We start from the raw sequence: 25,528 nt of genomic DNA on the forward strand, positions 1-25,528 counted from the left end.
ATGTCAGCAGTCTTTTGACGTGTTGATCCTCCTTTGGCATGGATGACTGTGATTAGCTGACTTGAGTGAATGTCCAACTGGGCCATGAACTTCTCCTCAAGAGGAATGGTCATTATCCTCTGGAACTCTGCATTGATCTATGAAAGAATAATACAAAAATGACAGTGAGTAAATTCATAAAAATTCAATTGAACTCAGTCTGTATGCAATTAACATTTGAAAAAAGAACCATTGAAGCAAGTGTAAACTTCTTCCGACCCCTTTTCGGACGTGTAATTAGCTAAAGCTTTGTTGTTTATTGATACCAGACAATGACACTACAGATTATTCAATTATTAATTAAATGTTTCGTTATTGCATTCATTTGTATAGTACTATATCACCTTTTGTTTCATTTGTATTTTCTTTGGTTTTACATGCTCGAAGAAAAAAAAACTAAACTAAGCATGCCTACACACTGGCAAAAAGTATAACAAACTAAAAATGTAAATTATGTCAGTAAACACTGTTAAACATAATCTTTACCACACCATATTATGATGAATGGATAAAAGCTTACTAAAAAATGGATACAGACTATATTACCTCTTTTTGTTGGAACAGTGTCTTTGAAGTCCTTGATTCCTGGCTCTTGGTTTACCACCTCCTGTCGTCTGTAGGCGAACGTGTGAGCCATTTTGTCTGCGATGACCCTATTATTGTTCCTTATCCTGATGTCTGTCAGAAGTTATATTCTTTCTTTTTCCAGGCTTTCCAGATTGGCACCAGTGGGGAAGGATGGATTAAAGTTAGACTCAGCTCGCTTTGGCCTCTTGACTTTTTTTAGCAGGGAAAGCATCTGTAGCAGCTTTAGATTTCAGGGAATTTAACACCAGCTCTGGGCACCCCTGCAATTTGAGCTGAGTCCTGTAGTTTCCCATCTTATATTTCAGGTGCTGTTTCCATCCATTGCAGCCATTGAATGAGCCAGGTTCTTTCAAACAAGGATGCTTTTTGATAAGAGCCTCTGCCAGGGCTCGCAATTAACGATGTCCCGATGTCCCGGGGACCATAACAATTCCTACTGGGGTACAAATCTATTTTGTCTGGGACTATTTCGGGACAGTGAAAAAAAAATTAAAAGTAAACTTCAAAATGGGATTTATTTGCAAATTCATTGGGCTGTCAAATCATAGAATACATTCTACGTCATCCACTCTGCTGCTGACTGCTGCTAGACTCGCGCCAATGCAACGGTCACGACAGTTAAAAAAAGAAGAAAGAAATGCTGAGGTGGTTGAATAAACAGCCCCTGATGCAAGCCCCAATTCTGCCGACTCCCGAAACGAAAACATCCCAAGTCCTGGTCATGATGCATCGTCGTCCACTGTGGTAAGTTAGTTGTCTTAAGTGTCAATGCTAGCTAACGCTAGCAACTGAAGTGTGCCTTACAATGCATACAAACGTCCTAAAATGCGATGTCATGTTCTTTTGAAGTTTGTGAAAATGATGTGAAATACAGTTGATCAGAATAAGAGGTGTTGCCTATCATTTTTGTATTTTCTTTGTCAGCCAGTCAGTGACCAGGCTAGAATCTTTAGCTGCAAAAACATAAGGCATTTAGCTAATCATTTAGCTTTTCATCTTTTTTTTGTGTTTCAGTTTTTTTTGGTCAAGACCGTCAGTCAGATTGGGTGACGATTAGAAAGGGTGTCGCAAGGTAATTTTAGTTTGTCAATCAACTCTACAGCCATACCATATTGAATTGAAAAATACAAATCAGAATTCTTCAATGTTGACATGACAATGATAAATTAGTCTGGATATTGAGAAACAATAGAAACATGTCTTAAAACCACTCTCTTCCCTTCTACTCTAGGAGAGGCAACAGATCAGACTAATATTTATATGTTTAAAAGAATAAGTATTTTAAACTTACATGGTGGACCAGAGTCTATGGTGTGATGATTAAGTGACAAAAAAGTATCAAATTATATGTATTCTGCATAATTGGGGGGGCGACGATACAAATTTAAATTTGGGACACTGCTGGTTATATCCGGGACAATACAAAGTAGAATTCGGAACAGTTGTGGGACACTGAGGAAAAAAGTTAATTTCGAGAACTGGCCTCTGCTACTGTGCAGAAATGTGAATCATCTGGATAGGCCTTGTATCCAGAAATTGTTTGTGCAAGTCTATTCAGAATATCAGACTTGCTTCGGGAGCTGACAGTCAACATTTTGTGGCTTCCATTAAATTCAGAATTCCCTTTCACTAGCTGCAGCTCCGTGTCATATGAAAATTGAGGAATCGGAAAGTCCGCTGACCACTGTTTGGCTCGAGAGGACACTTCTGCTGCTATCTTTGCAAAACGAGGTAACAGTCACATGTTATCTGGATGAGTGCTGCACAATACCGTTTTTATAAGGGATACATGTGTGGGTAGTCTTTCATATTAAACATGATCGCTGGTAGATAGCAACAGAAATCGTAACACAATTTAACCTGGGCGGGTCACATTTTAACGTGGGAAGGTCCCAGTTCCCTCGGAGGATCACAGTTTAACACAGATGAAGACTTCTCCACGCTGCTTTCAAACTGTGAGTAAACACCGTGTGCTTCACTTGGAGGCTGTCTGAAGGTATACACAGATGGACTTGGACATTAACAACGATATTCCGTAATAAGTCTGGCAACAATAGCCGGTTTAAATGATTTATTCGAGCAACTCGTTTGTCTTGTTGTAGTCCTCGCTGTTCGCGTCCGGATATCGCCATCGTAATCACAACCTCACACATTGGTACTGGATGTGCATCAACGTGTTCCTAAGAAGCCAAATATACCAAAAGATGTATGTAAACGACAGAAGAAAGCGATCGAAATGTGTATTTCAGTCGAAAGCCACGCACCCCACTGAAACGAGTTGATCGGGAAACAAGTTGATCGGGAAACAAGTTAATCCGGAACACCGGCACAACAAATTATTACTGCATCTCCCACACAGCGAGGTTAAGTTCTATGTTCGTCAGCCGGATGCATCACCGGGCTTTCACCAGCGCAACATGCCCCCTCACTGCTCGGTGATGCCGTATCGTCTTTATAATTACACTCGACGCAGCGGCGGTGACACTACATTAAACCGTTCACACACACACGCCGAAATAGTACCAAAACAAATGTGTGCAGTTTGGTCACAAGCTATGTACTAATAATGATAGTACTAGCCTTAACATGACCCACTTTGCGCATTAGTTTGTGCTAATTTGGTAATAAGCAGCTATGCCAGTACACAATAGGAATAACTTTAACACATTTCAGTGACAATATTAAACCAAGAGAGTAGGCTTCTACCCGCAAGCAACCAACTATCGTCATGTTTGAGCTAAAGCTAGCGGTTTAGCTAACAGTGGAGCCAGTGCATCAAAGCTTGGTTTGGTTTGGTTAAACAATTTAGGTGGAACATGTTATATCTGACATTGTACATTATTTTTATATAAGAAATATAACTTGTCTGAATCACACTTACCGTATGTCGAAGTCACGTCTCAAGAGAAAAAGGCGGCACATGTGACGGTGGAAAGATCTGGCAAAGACGTTGACGTTGACGTCATGACGTCACACGCACGTTGGATGAGAGAAACTTGATTGATTTGCTTTCACTGATAACAAAATAGCAAGTCAAGTCAACGAACAAAAAGATCACATGAATACAACCCACAAAAGTACATTGGAATCTCTAAAGCATAAATCTGAATCAGATGTATTAAATGTATTCAGTTACTTCAACTACTATCAAGTACACTTTTTAGAGTGTACCACAAAATGGTTCTGAGACTTATTCAGAAATGTATACAAAGGTTCATCACAAACACTGCACGTTTTCTGCTTCTATTTCATTGCATGCTTCAGAATAGTATTATATATTGATATATAGTGCTTGTGAAGGAAGAGGGGACACATATATAAATATATATATATACAGTATATGAAATCAAGAGGGACATAGTATCACAAAACAATTAATGATGATTATTTCAGCCATATGTATAATACTGTTAATATCTATGAGACTTAAAGTATTAATAATAATAATAATTCCCTGCAAAAGCACTAATAACAATACAATAATGGCAAAAATAGCAATTTGATATATAGTACAAATCAATCATTGTCATGTCATCTGAAGCAAGGAGTGGTTGGACCCAAATGCAGAGACTGGAGACAGCAGAAAACTTAACAAAAATGTATATTTAACAGGCAGAACAGGAACTCAAGTAACAACAATCAACACGGAAAAAACAGAACTTCATGACGTAGACAAACAAGGAACCGACAAGAACAGGACAGAAAACCAGGACTTATATACTAACAGGGTGACGAGGGGATGAAGTGCAAGTGGACACACAACACAGTGTGTAGCTGTGATGGAGATATTTTCAGTTTAGCTGAATGTATGCCATGGAACACATGTATGGCATACATCCCAGGTCTTAGAACATCAAATGTATAACTTTATCAGTTTTTTAAAAATAAATAAACGAACCTGAAAACGTGATCAATTCCCAATGATGCATTATATTTTCATGAGAATTTTACATTATCCGTTGCTAGGTTTTAGATTATCAGTAGGTAAAAGTGGTATCACAATTAGTCAGTCGGAATATTTTATTACATTATGCCCAGGTACTCACAAGAACATATCCTAGATGTCTGAGATCATCCAGAGATTACATTATAAACTTAATTTTAGCCTCTTCACCTCATTGGAGTCAAGAATTACTGTCAAGCTCACCAAGAAACAGCATCGCGTATGAAGACTGAATTAAAATGGATAGATACATGTTGAAAAGCATTGTAATTAGTAAAAGAAACTAGAGCATTTTTTAAACTTCATGCAGATATTAATAGCATTTCAAGCTGTGCATGTTCTCAGGCAGCAATGCATAGTGCATTCATCTATAGCTTTTTTTTGTTGCTTTCCTACAGTATGTGCTTATGTACCGTGGCACTAATGAACAATGTTAAACTCAGGGATATGTTTTGTAATATATCAATGTCAACACATTATGTTTTCTTTAAAAAAACATAATGTGGCTATTATTGAATTTCCCCATGAGGTCTGGACTGTTATTTGTCGAAAACACATCCCAATGGATGACTATATAAGGCCCAGTCACCGTGGCAAAGTGCAGGCCACAAGCGGGGCTAGTAACTGTCACATATTTTGGATGACGTCCAGTCCAAGATCTCCTCTACGACCAGCAAGAGGATCAAACTGTGCGGTGAGTTGCTCCATGTCCTCATCGCTTAGCAGGTGCTGGTTTCGATGTACCGTGACCCTCTCTGGCCAGTCCAATGCAACATCCCCTGCATCAGCTCCACCCTCTCATTCTGGCTCCTCCTGAGCATCTCCTTGTCCTCCACCAAAGAGGCTCTGCATGGCAGAAGTGGTCTGGCCCTGCCCTTCCAGGCAACCTTGGACAAAAACTTGTATGGGACTCTGGTGTCTTTCGGTCCTCAACCCATGATTGTTCCACTGGTCCCAAAAACCCTGTAGGTCATGGTTTATGCGCGGGAGATAGACATAACGCAGGGCCCACATGTGCATTTCATTGTCTATGTCTATTATGCCTTCAGTCTCCAGGAAGTTGAAGAGGTCGTAATAGACATTGCTCACACCTCGCCACAGGTCACCCCAGAGCCGTTCTATTCTCTGGTTGTGGGTGCTTCTTCCACGGAGAGCACTGCCTCTGTTAGAGCCTCTGAAGATGTTCATCATTAGGCAGACAGAGTTGTTTTCGCCCCCATGGTCGGTTCTGACCCTCGAGGGCACACCATACTTGGCCACCGCGTCCATGAAGCTCGCCATCACGGTAGTGCTCCTTTTGTTGTCTGTGGCCCTGAGGAAGACGACCAGGCGGCTATACCCATCAATACCCCCATGAATGACAATAATAATAATAATACATTACATTTATAAAGCGCTTTTCCTGGTGCTCAAAGCGCTTACAAGCAAGTAAAAGAAAATAACAACAAAAGTAGAAAGTGCTAAGGTAGGAGGAATAAGGGCAACAATCACACTTATTCATTTATTAATGTGTTTAATAAATTCTGGCTAGGACAACCACACAAACGGCAGCAACTTTCCCTCTGCTTCATTCTTTTCTCCTGTTCAACAGGCTTATTATCTGATTACCAGCTCTGATTCATTTACAAATTATATCCGTTTTCTTCAGAATCAGAATCTGTGTATTCACACTTCTTTTCTAAAACGGAACAAAGAACACAGTGCCCCTTTCACACCAACGCGGTTCCCGTTCTAGCTCCGTGCTAGTGCTCTTTTGGGTCGGAACCGGTTCTTCTTTTCAGCCCCCAGTTCCATCCCCTGAAGACAAGGAATGTGTAGAAATGTGCAGCCCAATGAAAGAAGGAAGCATAAAGCTTGTCAATTTCTATAACCCGTGTAAAAATCTTCACATTGAAACTTTGCAGACAATAGCAGGGACGGCTCATAGAAGGGAAGTATGGTGTGGTGACTTGAATGCTCACAACAGCCTGTGGGGAAGCATTCAAACAGACAGTAAAGGGGATGTTGTAGAAGAAATGTTAGAGGAAAGATCACTGTTTTGCTTAATGATGGACAAAAAACCAGAATAGACGCGAACAGGGGGACACAATCATGTTTGGACCTCACACTTGTGACAGATAGTTTAGTTAAATCGTGTGAATGCTCTGTAAAAAGTGACTCTACCATAGGAAGTGATCATTACCAAGTTTTCACTATGATCAACACAAATAGAATGTGAGTATATTTTCCAGGTGGTGCTTTGGTAAAGCAGACTGGGAGAAATGTAGACTTTGCCGTAAGGAGTCAGCACAATTGTTAGCATTAGAAGGAAGTATAGAGGAGTGCTCAAATCAAACACAATGCACATTAAAGAAGCAACAAATAAAACTATACCAAAAAGAACAACAGAGGGTAGGAGGAAAGTGGTGCAGTGGTGGAATGAGGATGTAGCAGAGCTATTAAAGAACGAAACAAGGTATTCAGTAACTACAGACCCATAGCATTAACATCACACTTTTGTAAATGGATGGAGAAGATTATAGTGTATAGACTATCACATGTCTTAGAACAAAAAGGGTTACTGAGTGGAACGAGTGGTGTCATAAATGTTGTATTTAATATGTTAATATATTGTTTAATGTTACACTTCACACAAGTCACGACTATTTGCAGTTAATGTCGTTGCCGTGTGTAACGTTAGTTTATATGTGCAGCGCTTCAAACAGTGTGCTGCCTTAAAGGCATTTTATAATGTTATAATTTGTTTGCAGTTCATAAAGTCACCACTAGGAGTGCTAATGGTACTGTTATCTTTAAGTTCGCCGTTCTTAGCCTCACTTCCGGTTTAGCGTTAGAGAAACTGCAGGGGCCCCGTCTCAGGTCGGTTAAATGAAATCCTTGCTTCCCTCACTTGCGTCGTTTCCCTGTGTTTAGTCCCTCCCTCCAGGGAAGCATGGAGGGACGCAAGGAAACCACGAGAAGCAGGGAAATGAGTTTTAAGAGCAATGGGACGTCCTTTCCTCCGGAGCGTCGCGTGAAGCGACGTCCGTTTGTGATGACGCCGCACAGCTGTTCGTCTGACAGCAGCTCTGTCCCCGTTATTTTCACAAACGCCCCTGCCACATATTTACTGACACAAACATTTGTATCATCTGTTGAAGACCCCAATAAATAAAATCAAATAAGAACTCATTCTCAAAAAAGATAAACGCCATTCTTAAAATGTATAAACGAACAATAGTATGATTAATATTGATTAGAGTGCACAATAGAAATAAAATAATTGAGAGAAGAAAAAGATATATATTATCTATCAAAACCCAGTTAGATTAACATTCATTGGATTGCACACTTTGTTTGTTTGTGTGGATATGTAGCACATTAACATTTTAATAGCACTTAATGACTGACTGAATGGAAATGACAGTAAATGAAAATATAAAACGAAAAAAGCGATCATGAAAATGTTTCCAATAAATGAATAAAATAATTTTTGACCACTTTGTTGTTCAGATATATCACATATTTGTAACTAAATGATACATGAATTGAAACAAAACACAGTTTAAACTGAGGAGTGACTCTCGTGAGTTTCATTTATTTTCTTCACTCCGCTGGGGTACTGCTCTCACGTCAAGAACAAGAAGCATGAGATCAGTGCATGCACTGCATCGTCCAATCAGTGAGCGATACACAGTAAGGGGGCGGGGCGAGTATCTGAGGATTTCATCGGAGGATGTACTGGTGGTTCCTCGATTATCGCTTATCTCCATTATCGGTCCTCGCTCCTCAATCCTCGGTCCTCCGGCAGAAATAAGAGCCATGGGACGGTACTCAAGATGGCGCAGACAAACAACTTCCGGTGAGACCGAGGACCGAGTAGCGAGGAAATGAAAATAGTCGACCTGAGACAGGGCCATGGTCCGAGAGGAGAATAAGAAGACCACAGACGACAGACACATGGCAGCAACTTTCCCTCTGCTTCATTCATTTCTCCTGTTCAACAGGTTAGTAGTGTGTACACAGATCATGTCATATTTCGATCTAAGAAGTGTGTTGGAAACTGTTTTATGTGTAGTTTAATGTCATTCTGTGAGCTACGCCACTAGCGTGTGGCTAATGGCTAATGGCGTCCGCTAGCTTCTTTAAAACAGGCTGTTGCTCTCTGAATAATGTAGGGCTCTACTATGTTACTATGTGTAATGCAGGGCCCAACGCTAACTTTTAAAAGTGGTTGCTAGGCTGGCAACCAGGCATCAGCTTTTGGTTGCCAAAACTGAAAATACAGTTGCCATTTTTAGTCACCTTATATTTTAAATAATTAAGATACTATACAGTTATACATCAACTTAATAATGAACATGTGACACAAAAGAATGTTCAAATGCTTTACAATATGTAATTAACACAATTATTTGAAATGAAAGTGGTAGTAAACTTGTCCACCCTCAATTGCTGGTATACAACACACCAGTAGTGCAGCTGTTGTCATGTTCTTCACAGATCCCCCAAAAAGGAATTGAGCAAGTCACTAGTTTCTTGGTGATACGTTGTCTTCCTTTCAAATGTGGGTTTTCTTGACCTTTGTGCTGACCCCCACCATAGATCCATTGGTCCTTCAGCATTGAAGTCTTGGATTGGCCAGACTAATACATTTCTAATGTTAAATACATTAAAACCATTCACAGTTAAAAATTAGATATTAATTATTAATGCTGTAAATTACCTTTAATATGTCTAACTATATTTAAAATGTGTTACCTTTTTATAGAAGTGATTATATTTGTATGCCAATATTTTCCGATGGTAAAGTTTTGTTTTTCACTTTTATTTTGGTAGTAATAAGATCGGGACTCTTATTTTGAAAGAACTTTTACCGGAAGTGAATGGACAACATTCCTCTTTGCTTTTCGTTCGGATTCACCTTGCGCTTTATCAGTTGAATCACTTTGAGATGTTGACGGGTTAGCCAAACATTTTACCCCACAGTCAAACAACTTAATTTGCTTCGCCATTTTTTGTAAAACAAACACACGGCGCACAGGCAAGCGAGTAAACGTGCATCACTTTCTGGCTCCGTAATCATACCAATGCACGTGCGACTTAAGTATCAGGTTCCGACTGGTCACAACAACAATTAAATATCACTCTTAATACAACAAATAATTAACATTTATCTATTTTGGGGTGCACATTTAGCTGTTTGCTGTCCTTGTTTCTTTATGTTAAAAACTGGTTGCCACCGATGGCAACCAAAGGCCAAGAAGTGGTTGACATTTTTTCTGAATGGTTGCGAATGGCAACTTGGCAACCGTTACTGTAGAGCCCTGGTAATGAATCCCGTGCACTAGTCTGGCTTACATTTCAAGTTTATTCTGTTTGTATAAATATGTGAAATGCTGGTCTGAGGTCATAATTGTTCATATTATTTCAATGCTAAAGCGCTAATGCTATGCTAATATTGTGCCTGTACAACAGCCATGTTAAAGTGAGTACAGTCGGGTTGTGTGTGTTATCTGTTATCACTGTATTATACTGAAAATGAAAAAGCCTTTAATCCTTCATGAAAGTCATAATATGGCATGTGGATTTATGTCAATTTTTTATTAGAAAACGAAATATGTCAGACATACAGTTATTTTGATTGGCTACATTTATTTTTACATTCTCAGTTAGCTTCAGGCCTCACTGAGGAGAAGAATTCAGGTAGAAAGCTGGTGAAGCCATTTCCTTATATTCTGTTTGCACAGATAATAAACCTGGTTGCCAAGAAGGAAGTCATATTCATTCGACCACACAACACAACGAAGAGATACATGTGGCGTCAAACCAGAGAATTACAGATGTAGTGATTCATTTCAGACAGTTTGAAACGCGAGGGCCGTGTTTGCTGTGTGATCTGCCCTCGCTCAAGGGAAAACCTCCAGCTTGACTTGAGACCGCCCCCGTGATAGATAAATGTAATTATAATGAAGCCAGCTGCAATGGATCATTGATCCACCAGGGGGTGCAGTGGGGTTCCACACTGGAGCTCATGTGAAATAAAGTCAGATACAGTACGCTGGATGTACAGCGGAACTTTGTTAAGATCCATATGTCACGGATATCATACTAATGTGCTAAATAAGAGACATGTAATCATTTACAAAACATCACCATGTTGTTATTTAACAAAATAATTTTGTTATTCGAAAAAAACGAACTTTAATGGAGCTTCGTCGGTCGATCAGGATCCCAAAGCGTAGCGGAGATGACGGGTGTTATTTTCCCCATAAGGAACAAGTCGCTGCAAATTATCCCGCTTATTACATGGCCACATTCTCAACAAAGTAACGACATGATTCCCAATATTAATTGAAATGCTTTTATGGATTTAGAAAATGTTTTTATTGATTTAAAAAATAGTTGTATGTATTGATTTAAATTGACATACATCCGCTAACAAAAATAGTCCGTTGTTACCGTTTTTTAAACAGTCTGAATGAAACGGCAGCTCTCAGCTGTGTATTTACACAACTAATGGCCCATCAACCACAGCTCTCCCCCCCCCCCCCCCCCCCCTGATCTTTCTTCTCCAGCAGCTAAATTAACAGTAGGTTACTCTGAGTGACCATAGATTGTATGTGACAAGTTTACAGTTAGTGACGTAACAACACCATAAAAGCTGGTGGGTTGAAAGCAATACGGGAGGTAAAAATAACTAGAATAATTGTGATTTATTTATTGTGGTTTTTATGTTTTTAGGTATAAAATGTTATGTAATTCAGGCTTATAGTTCACCCTTCTCTCAAAGCCTTCAACAATGTCAATATTCATTGTAATTTAATAAATCCTTCCTACACACATTGTAAAAAATAGCCTACTGTAAGTTAAGAAATCATTCCAATATTTACATCTTCTGATATAACAACAATATTATTATAAATAGTAACATATCTGAACATGGTATTGCACATTTAGCTTTGAGCGTTACTGACCTGAGATGTTTGTATTACATGAATTAAGGTGACTGAGGCTTTTTAACATACAGGGATGCAAACTCATCAGGTATGAAAAAGGTGACAAGGATCCGAGCCCCCGGCTCCCCCACCCCAGGGAATAACAGAGGATTTTAGCAGTCAGAACAACTAAAGCAGCAGTGTTAATAATAACAGAAACGCCAAAGAGTCACATCTAATAGAAATATATAAAAGCCTCTATTTTAATTTAGCAGTCAGTTTATCATTTTGGCAGCACTGTTGAGCATTTTGAAAATGTATTTTCATGCCTCTGTGCAAGGCTTAAGTCTTTTTATCTTTATAGCCACATGGTGTAAAGTAACTAAGTTCATAAACTCAACAAGTGCTATACTTGGGCACAATTTTTAGAAACTTGTACTTTATTTAAGTATTTCAATGTTTTGCTACTTTGTTCTTCTACTCCACTACAGTTCAGAGGTACATGCTGTAGTTTTCCTCCACTCCATGTATTTAATACCTTTAGTTACTTTACAGATGTGGATGAATGATGTGAAATATAATCAAGTGTTAATTCCGACTTTAGTTCCACCTGGAGTAAATCCACAAGCTACCCTGCAGTATACAAAGTCATTCAGACTAGCTGCACCTTTACCAGCTTTGTGAACAATTTCATGATCAATCATTATAAAAACCTATCATATCTATTATTCTGAAATGGAACAATCTGCACAATGACTACTTTTACTGTCGCTACTTTAACTATATTTTGATAATAATACTTTTCTACTTTTACTTGAGGAACATTTTGAATGCAGGACTTTTACTGTAACAGAGTATTCCTACACTCTGGGACTATTACTTTTACTCAAGTACAAGATCTGAGTACTTCTACTTTTACTCAAGTACAAGACCTGAGTACTTCTACTTTTACTCGAGTACAAGACCTGAGTACTTCTACTTTTACTCTAGAACAAGATCTGAGTACTTCTACTTTTACTCAAGTACAAGATTTGAGTACTTCTACTTTTACTCTAGTACAAGATCTGTGTGCTTCTACTTTTACTCAAGTACAAGATCTGAGTACTTCTACTTTTACTCAAGTACAAGACCTGAGTACTTCTACTTTTACTCTAGTACACTGGTTCTCAACGGGGGCGGTACCGCCCCCCAGGGGGCGTTCAGAGAACATCGGGGGGTGCTGGAAGCAATATTTTTGAAAGGGGGGCGTTGAGGTGTTCTTGGAGGGCGTTCACGCATAATGTCTTTTTGTCATGAAAAATGCTGGCCACAGCGTCTTTTCCTGTACAAAAAGCAGCTGTCAGCATCTTTTGTTGCTATAGGAAACCACAACTCTGCTTGCGATTGGTTCAGCTGTCAGCAGTGTTATTACGGGTACGTTCGGAAATGCACGAACGGTCAGTCCGCTCGGACAACCCGTCTGTTCCGCCAGAGCACCCAGCTGTGAGCGCTCAGAGCGCAGCGCTCTGGACTGTGGAACGGGGACGCTCGGAGCGCTCTGAGCGCATTTACGAACGTACCCTACAAAAAGCAGCCGGGAGCGGACCGGAAGTCGTTGTAATTTTGGGATCGCGACTGTTAATAATATGTGTCACTTTGTTAAATTTTGATATGTTTTGATATGACAAATTCCACTAAGTGGTCAGTTTATGAAAATAATACCCGTTTCTATGTCTGCTACGACATGGAAGAGCTGGCTAGCCAGGCTGCTCCACACAGAGCTCTGTTTGTTCAAAAATACAACGACTTCCGGTCCGCTCCCGGCATGATGTCTTGTCATGTCACCAGCTAGCCCTCTAGCGTTTGCCGCCATATCGTGACACTACGCCCCCCCCCCCCCCCCCCCCCCCCTAAATATTAGCATCATAAAACAACAAAAATCATATCACATCAGCAAAATGGCCACGAAAAAGATAAAATGCAGACAGTACTCTATTGAATATCTTAGCTATGGCTTCATACCGTCTCCTACCAATGTACAACTCCCAATGTGTTTACTTTGCGAACATGTATTTTCCAATGAGGGAATGAAACCCTCACGTTTAAAGGAGCACCTTACCTCCTTACCTTACCTAGCACCTTATCCACCCGGATAAGGCAGATAAGGAGCGTCCGTTCTTCCAGGCCCTCAAAGAGAAACATGGTAGGAGCACCATCAGCAGTCTCTTCGCTAGGAAGACCACCCAGACTGACAGCGGGCTAATAGCGTCATATAACATCTCCTTGCTGATAGCCAAGTGTGGGCAGCCGTTCACAATCGGAGAGAAGTTGGTACTCCCTGCCATCAAAGAGGTCATATCTACTGTGATGGAGCGTGATCCCACACAGGTGCTGAAATCCATCCCACTCAGTAATGTCAATGGCACGCAGGATTGATGAAATGGGCGCTGATATAGAGGAGCAGCTGTGTGTCATCCTGCGGGAAACTCCATTCAGCCTTCAGCTGGATGAGACAACCACTTCTGACAAAAATGTTCTGTTGATGGCCTATGTCCGCTATAGCACCTCCAACAGTCAGGAGATGGCTGAGGAATTTTTATTTTCCAAATATCTGGTCACAGACACCAAGGGCCAGACCATTTTTAATGCACTGGATGCTTATCTACAGGAGAAGTCAATCCCGATCAACAACATCCTCGCATGTGCTACTGACGGTGCCCCTTCCATGGTCGGCAGGTACCGTGGCTTCACCACTCTGCTGAAGGAGCAGGTCCCGCATGTCCTCACAGTCCACTGTGTCTTGCACCGCCACAACCTGGTGGCCAAATCTAAAAGTCCACCTCTCCACGAGTCTCTCAATGTTGCAGTAAAGGCAATAAACAAAATAAAAGCCCACGCCCTGAATAACAGATTGTTCCGACAGCTGTGTCAGGAAAATGATGAGACCTTTGAGCGTCTTCTTCTCCACACTGATGTCCGCTGGCTCTCAAAAGGAAACTGCCTTGCTCGTTTTTGTGAGCTGTTTGACAGCATCGTGGAGTTCCTGGAGGAGGTGGATGCAGCTCTCGGGGAACAGGTGTCATCCAGCCGCTGCGACATCATGTACCTCGCAGACTTCTTTGGCAAAATGAATGAAGTCACGCTGAAGCTCCAAGGAAAAGGAGTTACTCTGATCCAGAGCAAGGCGGTCATCCACAGTCTCACCTCCAGGCTGGATCTATACCGGCAGAGCATAGGCAGGAGGCAGTTTGCTCATTTCCCGCTGTTGACCAAGGTGATCTAGCCTAGGCTACTAAATAATGATAATAATAAATAATACATGTAATAAATGTAGGCTACTCTATGCAACACTATATTTGTGTTCCTGGTTAGTATAAATAACTTATGTTCTGAATGTATTATGAGAATAAAGAAACATCAATTAGTAAACTAATTAGCAATAAAATAACCAGTTTAAAATCGGATGGTAACATTCTGCACCGATAACAATTTCCTGGTTATACTCATTGCAGGTGTCTGAGGCTCTTACCGATGAGCGCCTCCTCATTTACACAGACCACCTGAGGATGGTGAATGCCGACTTGAAGATCCGCTTCAGAGATCTTTTGGACCACGATGTTCCCACCTGGGTGGTGCAGCCCTTTCAGGCGGACGTGGCGGAATGCGAGCCAGCAATACAGGAGCATCTCATCGACATCCAGAGTGACGATGAGGCCCAAGCTATTTTCCGCACCTCTGACTGGGGCAACATGTGGGTCAAATACTCTCAGCGTTACCCGGCTCTCTGGGAGAAAGCGAGGCTGCTTCTTCTGGCTTTCCCAACCACATACCTCGTGGAGCAGGGATTCAGCCAGGTCCTCCACATGCAGTCCAAGTACCGCAATCGCTTGAACTTGACGGCCTCAGGTGCACTGCGACTGAAACTAAGTTCTCTGCAACCCGCAGTGAAGAAACTGGCGGAGAACCACCAAGCGCAGGGCTCACACTAACCTTCCCCCCCCCCGCAATTTGGCGAAATGCAACACCTTTCCGACCTGTTAGTTCTGTAGGCCTAATGTACAGTTTTGTAGCCTACTGTTTGTTCTGCACTGGACATGTGTGAAATTGCTGCTGTTCCGTAGCAGTCTGTTTGTATTCTCTGCTCTTGTCTGAGTTTGTTTAACACTCATAAATATCATTTTTATTCACATTCACATGGCTTTTCTGCTCTCTGGTAAACTAATGATAATGATATTCCAACTGCCCAGTTAAATCAAATCTATTATTTGGCATTCAGTGACATTCTTTTTAAATGATATAACACAGAATATTAGTCAACATTAATATTCAGGGAAGAAAATAAGTCTACTTTTTTTGATGGGGGGCGTTAAGAGACCTGGATAATGGACAGGGGGGCGCTGGCCCAAAAAAGGTTGAGAACCCCTGCTCTAGTACAAGACCTGTGTGCTTCTACTTTTACTCAAGTACAAGACCTGAGTGCTTCTACTTTTACTCAAGTACAAGACCTGAGTGCTTCTACTTTTACTCAAGTACAAGATTTGAGTACTTCTACTTTTACTCCAGTACAAGATCTTTGTGCTTCTACTTTTACTCAAGTACAAGATCTGAGTACTTCTACTTTTACTCAAGTACAAGATCTGAGTACTTCTACTTTTACTCTAGTACAAGATCTTTGTGCTTCTACTTTTACTCAAGTACAAGATCTGAGTACTTCTACTTTTACTCAAGTACAATATATACTTATACCACCTCTGTTTATAGCCTATGAAAAAAACTATTAGAAATAGAAGGCTAAAGCTAACGTTAGCAGATAGTGACAATGTATGCTAGCTAGCTAGCTCAACGATTCCTTAAATAATATTGCCACAGAAAAACTTTTCAGTTCACATCACGCTCTGCTGCTCCGACAGGGAGCACTGCTCTGAACACCTGAACGGCCCGTTCTAACAGCTGTTCACCAGCGGTCCAGTCTGTGCCACAGTGACTCCGGACGCACAGTTAATATTAACGAACGCACCCGTAGGCAGTGTTGAAAGTGTGCCGGTCCTACCCGGTCCTTAGTACCGGTAAGAGATTTCCAGGCGGTCCGGAGGACCAGGAAGAATTGACAGCTCCACCCGTGGAATTTATACTACGAAGGGCAGATATTTTGGTTTGGATTACTGGTCTGGGGGGTGTGTGTGTGTGTGTGTGTGTGTGTGTGTGTGTGTGTGTGTGTGTGTGTGTGTGTGTGTGTGTGTGTGTGTGTGTGTGTGTGTGTGTGTGTGTGTGTGTGTGTGTGTGTGTGTGTGTGTGTGTGTGTGTGTGTGTGTGTGTGTGTGTGTGTGTGTGTGTGTGTGTGTGTGTGTGTGTGTGTGTGTGTGTGTGTGTGTGTGTGTGTGTGTGTGTGTGTGTGTGTGTGTGTGTTTCCCGGGGAAAACACTAACGAGAAACACCGGCTGCTGTTATGCCTGCTGTGACCTCAAGTTACTCCGTTCTCCGCTTGTAATTATGCCGTTACAAGCTTCTAAATTGTATTTATCATCTGAATTTGCCGAAAAAAGTTTCATATTCTGAAAGCCAAGACTTTGTTTATTTAAAATCAAACAAAACACCCGAACCCCGAAAAACTATTTTTTTACGCAAATCCACGTTTATTTTGAAATGAGCCGTTGCGACTTCCGACTGATTTCGATAGAGCGGGTCACATATTAGCTTTTTCCCACTTGATCAGAACAGCGGGAGGAGAAAAGAATGGAGTGACTGAATGACAGCTAGGAAATTAGGCTACGTGGTAATTAAAGCAAAAATGCAAACGACGATTCTTCAGATGTTTAAGAGAAAGGAGAGAGATGAAGAAACTCAGAATGTGCTTAAAATTTGAAAAACAACGCCCACAGATGACACAGGTGATGATGCTTATTTAGCCCAGAGAATGGACATGAACATGGCCATGATGAATATAATAAGTTAGCTAACTAGCAAACTGTATATCTCTATATGGGGTGCCCAACCAGTCGATCCCCAGTCGATCTCGAGATGTCTAAAAGTAGAACAACAATATTCTGTTTTATCGTTAATGTCCTACAACAGGGGTGGCCAAACTTTTTAGCTCAGGGGCCACAATGATGTATCAATGTGACAGCCGGGCCGGGGGGCATTGTTTGGTTCCGTCTTGATTCATGTCGGGCTGAGGGTTGTTTTAATCTCATTCTCCCGCGCGCGGGGCGACGTCCACGCGCAGCTGCGACGACCAGGGAGGAAGGGACTTTTCGCGGCGCGCGCGGCGTGTGGACAGTGGGGGATAACATAAATAAAAATTGGATCGTTGTATTTTTAAGGCTTTTTAAGATCAGCGCGGGAACCCTGGCTCATTTATACCAATATTGGAAGGGCCGCATTAAACACATCAACGGGCCGCATCTGGCCCGCGGGCCGTAGTTTGGCCACCTCCAGGCTCGGTTCTACGGGGGTGCATAAGGGTCCCAGTTGAATGTTATGCACCCTCACTTGAAAAAGAGAAGGGAGTGAAAAATATTACATATACAATAACAATAATAATAATAATAATAATAGTAGTAGTAATATGAAGAAGAAGAAGAATATAGTTGAAAATAAAATAAACTGTAATTGTGTTCAAATATTGTGGTCAAATAACTATAGATAATAACCCCCCCCCCCCCCCCCCCCCCCCCCCCCCCGTCAACGATCGCCGCCGTCTTGGTTCAAAAAAGGTTGGGCACCCTTGCTCTATATAGTCAATGGCTATCTTACTCAGAACACAACATGTACACAGCATACTATTTTAACATTAAATATTTTGCTTTGATATCTTCTATTTTAATCTGCACATTGTGGCATACATTTTATTTTATTAGTATTTTAATTTATGTAACCAATATTCTGAAAATTCAAAGAAAGACAGAGACTTGTACATTTTTGACTGTCTGCTGAATTTAGTGATACATTTTTATTCTAATTTATAACAGTTGAGGCCCAGAGGGAGGAAGAGGAGACTCAGCCAGAAGAAGTGGCAGCAGGTCCCTCAGAAGCCACCATAGGTGATGCTAGCCCTACTGCATACCCTTCTATATGGAAAGAAGAACAATATGAACAGTTCAAACAGAAAAATGAATGGATGTATGCTCACAATGGAAGACTAGGCTGTACCCCATGCCATGATGTGAAGGATCTGGGTGTCATGGCATCCCGTGGTGTTAATATTGCTATTCAGTGGGCTGATGGAAAGATAATCCCAGCTGGTCAATCAAGGGATGTGCACTTTTCATCACTGCGCAAAAAAATCTGTGAACACAAGAACTCTGCAGCACATAATGAAGCAGTCAAGATTATTCAGACAGCAAATAAAGATATTTTTCTGAACATGAACGCGAGTAGTCAGGAGTCTGTGTTTGAGTCTACTGCCAAGGTATTCATGACAGCCTATTATGTGGCCAAGAACAACAAGCCTTTCACAGACTTTGAGATTCTGATTGACCTGCAGCATGCAAATTCTGCTGATTTGGGACGTGTTTTGCATAGCAAAACTGTCTGTGTTGACATAATTGAGCATGTGTCATCACAGATGAAAAAGGAACTTCTAAAAAACATAATAGAGACCAAGAGCAAAATCACAGTATTGGCTGATGAGTCAACCAGTGTTGGGCACAAATCAACACTAATTGTCTTCCTGAAGGCTAGTGTTGATGGAGACATGGAGCCCATTGCCTTTCCGTTGGACCTGGTTGAGCTGGATAGTATGTCTGCTGCTCATATCAAGGAACAGATTATGGGTTGCTTGCTTAAAAATGGCTTCACTGTTGAGTTGCTGAGAGAAATCGTCATTGGATTTTGCAGTGATGGGGCCAGTGTCATGCTGGGAGTGAAGTCAGGTGTTGGGAAGTTGCTCCAGGATGACTTCCCAGGCATCATACTATGGCACTGCCTTAATCACAGACTGGAGCTTGTTGTTGACCAGGCACTGGATGTGACCGGGGGAACAAACGACTTCCAAGCATTCATGGACAGCCTATATTCATTATATAGCCAGTCACCAAAAAAGATGCGGCAGCTGAGTGAATTTGCTCACAACCTGGACATCGCCCTCAGGAGGATTGGAAAAGTGTTCAGTGTTCGCTGGGTAGCTTCTTCATGGAGGGCAGTCTCTGCAGTTTAGCAGTCTTATCCAGCCTTGGCACAACATTTCCGTGAGGCATCAGAGGATGATACAAGGGACAGCAGAGAGAGGGCCAAATTCAAAGGTCTGCTTTCTAAGTTGTGCTCCATCAACTTCCTGAAAAGTCTTGCACTGATGGCAGATATTCTGATTGAACTTAAGAACTTGTCAGAAATTCTTCAGAACAGGAAGACCACACTCCCAAAGGCCCATGACATCATGACGACGTATGTGAAACACATAGAAAGTTTCAATCGCTACCCAGGACAACATGCAGTTGATGCCAGTCAGGCAGAGGAAGTGATGGAATTCAAGGGAGAGGATTTAAGAGTTGGCAGGTCTCCCATCATTGACTCTGCTCAGTTCATCCGAGCAGTGGCAGACAATATGAAACATTATAGTACCTGCAAGAAATTCAAACCACTTTCACCCCTGCCCGTAGGTAATGTAGCTGCTGAAGCTAGACCATCATCCCGGAGCAGCAGAGCCTTATTATACATCCATGAGCAGAGCCGACAGGCAGGAAGACTCGAGCACACAGCTGGTACTTCATTATAATATATAAAAAAAGAACACCATGCGTGTAATGATGGCACATAACAGCTCACGGCCGCAGATTACTCCGATTCCCAGACCCCCCCATACCCCAAAAATATTTGTATTGCAGATCTACATGAATCACACAAACGACTTATTTTGGATTCAAAACGGCGAATTTCGCCGAAAGGTGACAAGTTTGCATCACTGAACATAGACAGAGCACAACTGAAACATAACATCTGAGATGTAACAACATAATACACTTTTTGGGGATGTGAGGAGTGAGGGACACGGCTTAGAACGGGCGTGTCGCCTGGCAGGACAGGAGAGTGTGTGCACCAGTCTGCCTTGATTTATGAATTCATGTCCGTGACACTCACTGCTGCCCACAGCTGTTTTATAGAAGGAAATTCCTTCACTTCATGAAAGTGTTTTAACCACACACACCTCTACACACACATGACGGGTGTTATTTTCCCCATAAGGAACAAGTCGCTGCAAATTATCCCGCTTATTACACGGCCACATTCTCAACAAAGTAGCCTAACGACATGACTCCCAATATTAATTTAAATGCTTTTATGCATTTTGAAAAAAAAATTATTGATTTAAAAAATAGTTGTATCTATTGATTTAAAAAATAGTTGTATGTATTGATTTAAATTGACATGCATCCGCTAAGAAAAATAGTCCGTTGTTACAGTTTTTTAAACCGTCTGAATGAAACGGCAGCTCTCAGCTGTGTATTTACACAACTAATGGCCCATCAACCACAGCTCTCTCCCCCCTCCCCCCTTGATCTTTCTTCTCCAGCAGCTAAATTAACGGTAGGTTACTCTGAGTGACAAGCTTACAGTTAGACACAACACTGTCATTGCAAGTGACCCTCAGTTAGTTGACTTTTATGTTCAACTGCTAAATTCGTTACTGATAAAAAAGGGCTTTTACTGTACCTAATTACCTTAACACTAGAACCGCCAGAGGTTTTTGTATAGGCCTACCTAAACCCGTCAAATCCCGCTATTAGAATGCAATTTTTAACAACATAGGGTGCTACATAACACACTTTCAGGAAAAGTCACGGACTGGGAGACTTTAATATTTTATTGAAAAAAAGTTACATTGCACACACACAACACACATCACACAAATTGACCCGATTGACGGTTCTAGTGTTAAATAAACTCACTAATTAATTAAACCAGTTCAACACGCATTATTCTTATTCTTATCATTCTTTATGAGCGCAGAAATAGTCTTAAAATCAGATCTGTTTTTTAAATGAAATCTGACGGCAGGCAGTTAGCTCTGATCACCTATGATAAATGCGCCGCACCTAATCGCTGGCCATTCAGCCACAGACACTGTTCGAAATGGGGGGGAGCGAGGGGGAGCTTGGCTCCCCCGAAGAGGGAGGGAGCTCCCTTGATGGCTGACTTTGAGATAAATAGCGGGAGCCCAAAACAATCGTGCATATTTGTGTCACACAGATTAGAAATGTTGAGTTTTTGTAAATAACAGTTCTTTAAATAAATAATAGTTATTGTTCATTACAGTTTCTGAATATTTGTTTTATATTTGTGAATATGTCTGGGTGTTGCCATCTGTACGTGGCGGCGCTGCATTCTTACTTACGTTGCTATGGTTATGGCGTTGATGCTGGCGCGGTATTTGAAATGTTCATATTGATATTTTTTTAACTCTGGCTGTGTAATAAAAAAATATGGCAAAACGAAAACAGCCAAGCGTCACAGCTTTTGGATTCACAAGCAAAGAAGCGAAGGAGTCTAAAAATGACAACGTGAACGGAAAACAACTTTTAGTTGGCCGGCTGTAAGCTGCGTTAGGGTCGAGCTTGACAGCTCCACACCGAGAGAGAGGCCTGCCGATGCGGAGCCTGAAGAGGCTTCAACAACGGCCACATCCGCCGGCATAGTGACACCGTCTGTATTAGTAGAAGAGTGTTTTTATAGCAATTGATCGCATCCGCGCTGCTGCGCCAGTCAACAGAGCGTGCGTGTGACATATTTAGTAGCAGGATGTGCTCTGAAAAATAGGGCTCCCCGAAAGCAAATGGGTAATTCAAAAATTGTATACAAATCAAACTGTAGACGGTGTGAAAGCACCTATTGTTTTAAATAATGGTCGGAATGTGACTTGTGAGCCTTCTGAATTACCGTGGGACAGCACATTCTAAACTAAAATGTTCAATCAATAAAGTAACATCTTATCTTATCTTAATAATATCTTCATATTAATAATAAGAATAAATCATACAGTATGTGTCCGAAAGGAAGCAGGAGGAAGCAAACACAAAAATATACTGCATATTAAAGCAAACGATTGTAAAGGTTAAAGTATGAGCATAACAAATAAAGAAGTGTAATGTAAACATTAACATTATGATTATTTAATATATAAAGACTATTATTGAATTACAAGATTAGATATACTTTAGTTGATCTAAAATATTGATGTGTTCAAATGCTCTTCAAAACACAACTGAAAGTCCATGAAACTTGTCTTTGTGAATGAAGCGCCATCTCCTGGTTAAAACCTGAAATTGAAAATCTGGCAACGCCCTCTTGGAAAATAGTGGGAGGGCTTAACATTCCTCTATACTGGTCTTTGGCAGGTAGTAGGCAGGAAGCTGTAAACTGGAGTCCGAAATTCAGTGCTACATCTGTAACAGGTAACCACTTCAAGTTGTATTCCTTGCGTAGTTACGATATCTAAAGCAGTCTCTGGTGTATTTTTTAGCTTTAGCTTTAAAAAACAGCATTACCTTGGTTTTATCCACATTTAAAAGAAGCTTAAGCTCAGAGAGCTGAGCCTGAATAATGTTAAAAACAGCCTGTAATTTAACAACAGCCTCGTTAATCGAGGGACCTGCACAGTACATAACGGTATCGTCCGCATAAAAATATAAGGTTGCTCCTTCGACATTTTCACCTAAACTATTAATATAGATAGAGAATAATAGCGGACCTAAAACTGAACCTTGTGGTACACCATTAGTGATGTTTAACCACTCAGAAGACAGCCCATTAAACTGAACACATTGGGATCTTTCAGAGAGGTAGTTCACAAACCACCCCACTGCATGGCTGGATATACCAATACTGACCAGCCTTTGCTTGAAATGTGATGATTGACAGTATCAAAATCTTTGGATAGGTCAACAAATAGAGCTGCACAACTCTGCTTATTATCTAAAATACTCGTAATATCATTTACCACTTTCATTGTGGCAGTGATGGTGCTATGTTGCTTTCTGAAGCCTGACTGATGTTTAGACAGGATGTCATTGTTACATAAAAACACCTTTACCTGCTCACTCACTAGGCGTTCAAGAACCTTTGCCAGAATTTACAATTTAGAGATGGGTCTATAATTGTTTAATAAGGTGGCCTCCCCTCCTTTTAGTAGTGGCAGGACATAAGCTGACTTCCATACTTTTTATTTTTAGATTCTCAGTCAGCTTCAGGCCTCACTGAGGATGGGTATTGAGGTAGAAAGCTGGTGAAGCCATTTCCTAATATTCTGTTTGCACAGATAATAAACCTGGTTGCCGAGAAGGAAGTCATATTCATTCGACCACACAACACGACGCAGAGATACATGTGGCGTCAAACCAGAGAATGATTAGATAAATAGAGAAAACGGATATAATTTGTAAGTGAATTTATTAATGTGTTTAATAAATTCTGGGTAGGACAACCACACAAATGGCAGCAACTTTCCCCTACTTCATTCTTTTCTCCTATTCAACAGGCTTATTATCTGATTAACAGCTCTGCACAGCAGACTTGTAACACTAGCAGCAGTGGAGATTGAGCATCAGAACCTGGAGAATACAGCAGCAACAACAAGGATCCATTTGAAGATAGCTCAATGTAAATATTACAGTAATAGTGTACTTTCATTGTGTGGGTGTAACATAGTTAAATAGGTTGTAAGAGAGAGAGAGACTCCTGTCCCACCTCCCCATTTTATTTTGAGTTGTGCATTGTTATTTGTGCTTGAGAAACATTTCACTTGAACTTTATATTTTAATGAACTTAGTAGTAATTATTGTCCTATATTTCTTTCCAATTTCACAGCTGCCTGAGCCTAGCAGCAAGAACCTCCATCTTTCCTGCCCTGCACCCAGGTCAAGATCTACCGTGGCTCAAGGGCCTTCACCAGAGCCATCACCAAGGACCAGAGGACCAGCATCACCACAGCGGCCTCCACCTTCATCTATGCCTGCCACAAGATTAAGATACACCTCGGTACAAAGGCCTTCACCACAGCCATCACGATCAACCCAGCCAGCAAAGAAGTCTTTCCTAGCAGACTTACCTCCCACACAGCCGCCAGCATCAACCTGGGACAATCACACCTACCTCCCTCCGACACAGCCACCAGCAGCCCATGCACCATCACCCCCACCTACACAGCAGCCAGACCCACTGTCCTGGAAGACAGACCATTACACTGCTCCCCCTGTCTTTACATTTATAATGAATAGTTGGTTGAGAAAGTTCTGATATTGTAAATATTGAGATTTTACAGTTTCTTATGTTAACATAAATAGTTGGTTGAATACAAATAAAAATAAAAATGTTTAATGCTCAATTTGTATTTGTACACATCATCACATGAACCTTGGTATGGAATATGAACCAGTCCCGATGTAACTTTTCTGTGGTGAAAGTACACTTTTTTGCCCCACTGTATATATCACTCAGTATAACAGGCCTACATTACTCTCTGTATGTGTATGCTGTAGTGATCACTGATTTACATAATTCACTCATGGAACTACAGGTTGGGGGTATTGTTCCGCAAGGACATGTTTGTTGACTGTACGCACTGTGTGCCCTCCTTTCTTCTTCCTCTTGTCTTCCCGGTGTAGGTACCAAGGCCCTTTCTCATTTCTCTAACTCCCCTCCTCGACTCCTATCCTCGAGACTTAGTCCCGCCCACAGGAGATGCGAGCCGAGGAGAGAAACCGAGGAGAGAGGAGGGGAAGCAGCAGGCAGTTAGAGAAATGAGAACTCCTCTCCTCTGAGCGGTCATTTTAAAGAGACGTCCATTAATGACGACTTATATATTTACTTTTAATTCATTCACAGTGCGGTATAATGAGACAATAACAGGCTACAGATGCGGACACACGCACGCACACACACACACACACACACACACACAGGCCTATTTATATATACAATTTCAGAATCAAACAGAGCACTCTCATAATAACGTAACACTATCAGAGACTGGATATATCCCCCCCCCCCCCCCCCCTCTCTGGTCGCTACAAAGAGGAAAATAAATTACGGGCCAAAAGTTGTATGGGCCCTTTCTCATTTCTTTTCTCTA

At 41.2% G+C, this 25,528-nt stretch overlaps 3 protein-coding genes across 5 annotated transcripts in view; all 3 read left to right on the forward strand.

The window, feature by feature from the left end:
* The first annotated feature begins 1,169 nt into the window (after window positions 1-1,169).
* LOC307036297 (uncharacterized protein) overlaps window positions 1,170-25,528 on the forward strand; it is a 33,830-nt gene continuing 9,471 nt past the window's right edge. For all 3 annotated transcript variants that reach the window (XM_079676484.1, XM_079676485.1, XM_079676486.1), the window contains exon 1: window positions 1,170-1,371. In XM_079676484.1, the coding sequence (XP_079532610.1) occupies window positions 1,265-1,371 (107 nt within the window). In that variant the 5' untranslated portion in view covers window positions 1,170-1,264. The remainder of the gene's footprint in view (window positions 1,372-25,528) is intronic.
* Window positions 8,481-25,355, forward strand: LOC307036300 (E3 SUMO-protein ligase KIAA1586-like). The gene is made up of 4 exons (XM_079676489.1): window positions 8,481-8,556; window positions 18,435-20,165; window positions 23,936-24,057; window positions 24,265-25,355. The coding sequence occupies exon 2, from the start codon at window positions 18,584-18,586 to the stop codon at window positions 19,619-19,621; it is 1,038 nt and encodes a 345-aa protein (XP_079532615.1). The 5' UTR covers window positions 8,481-8,556; window positions 18,435-18,583; the 3' UTR covers window positions 19,622-20,165; window positions 23,936-24,057; window positions 24,265-25,355.
* LOC307036298 (zinc finger BED domain-containing protein 5-like) lies at window positions 13,449-15,659 on the forward strand. The gene is made up of 2 exons (XM_079676487.1): window positions 13,449-14,740; window positions 14,979-15,659. Exons 1-2 carry the CDS (start codon window positions 13,880-13,882, stop codon window positions 15,453-15,455), a joined length of 1,338 nt encoding a protein of 445 aa, XP_079532613.1. The 5' UTR covers window positions 13,449-13,879; the 3' UTR covers window positions 15,456-15,659.

Source organism: Notothenia rossii (genome assembly GCF_949606895.1).
Source record: "Notothenia rossii genome assembly, chromosome: 4".
Lineage (NCBI taxonomy): Eukaryota > Metazoa > Chordata > Actinopteri > Perciformes > Nototheniidae > Notothenia > Notothenia rossii.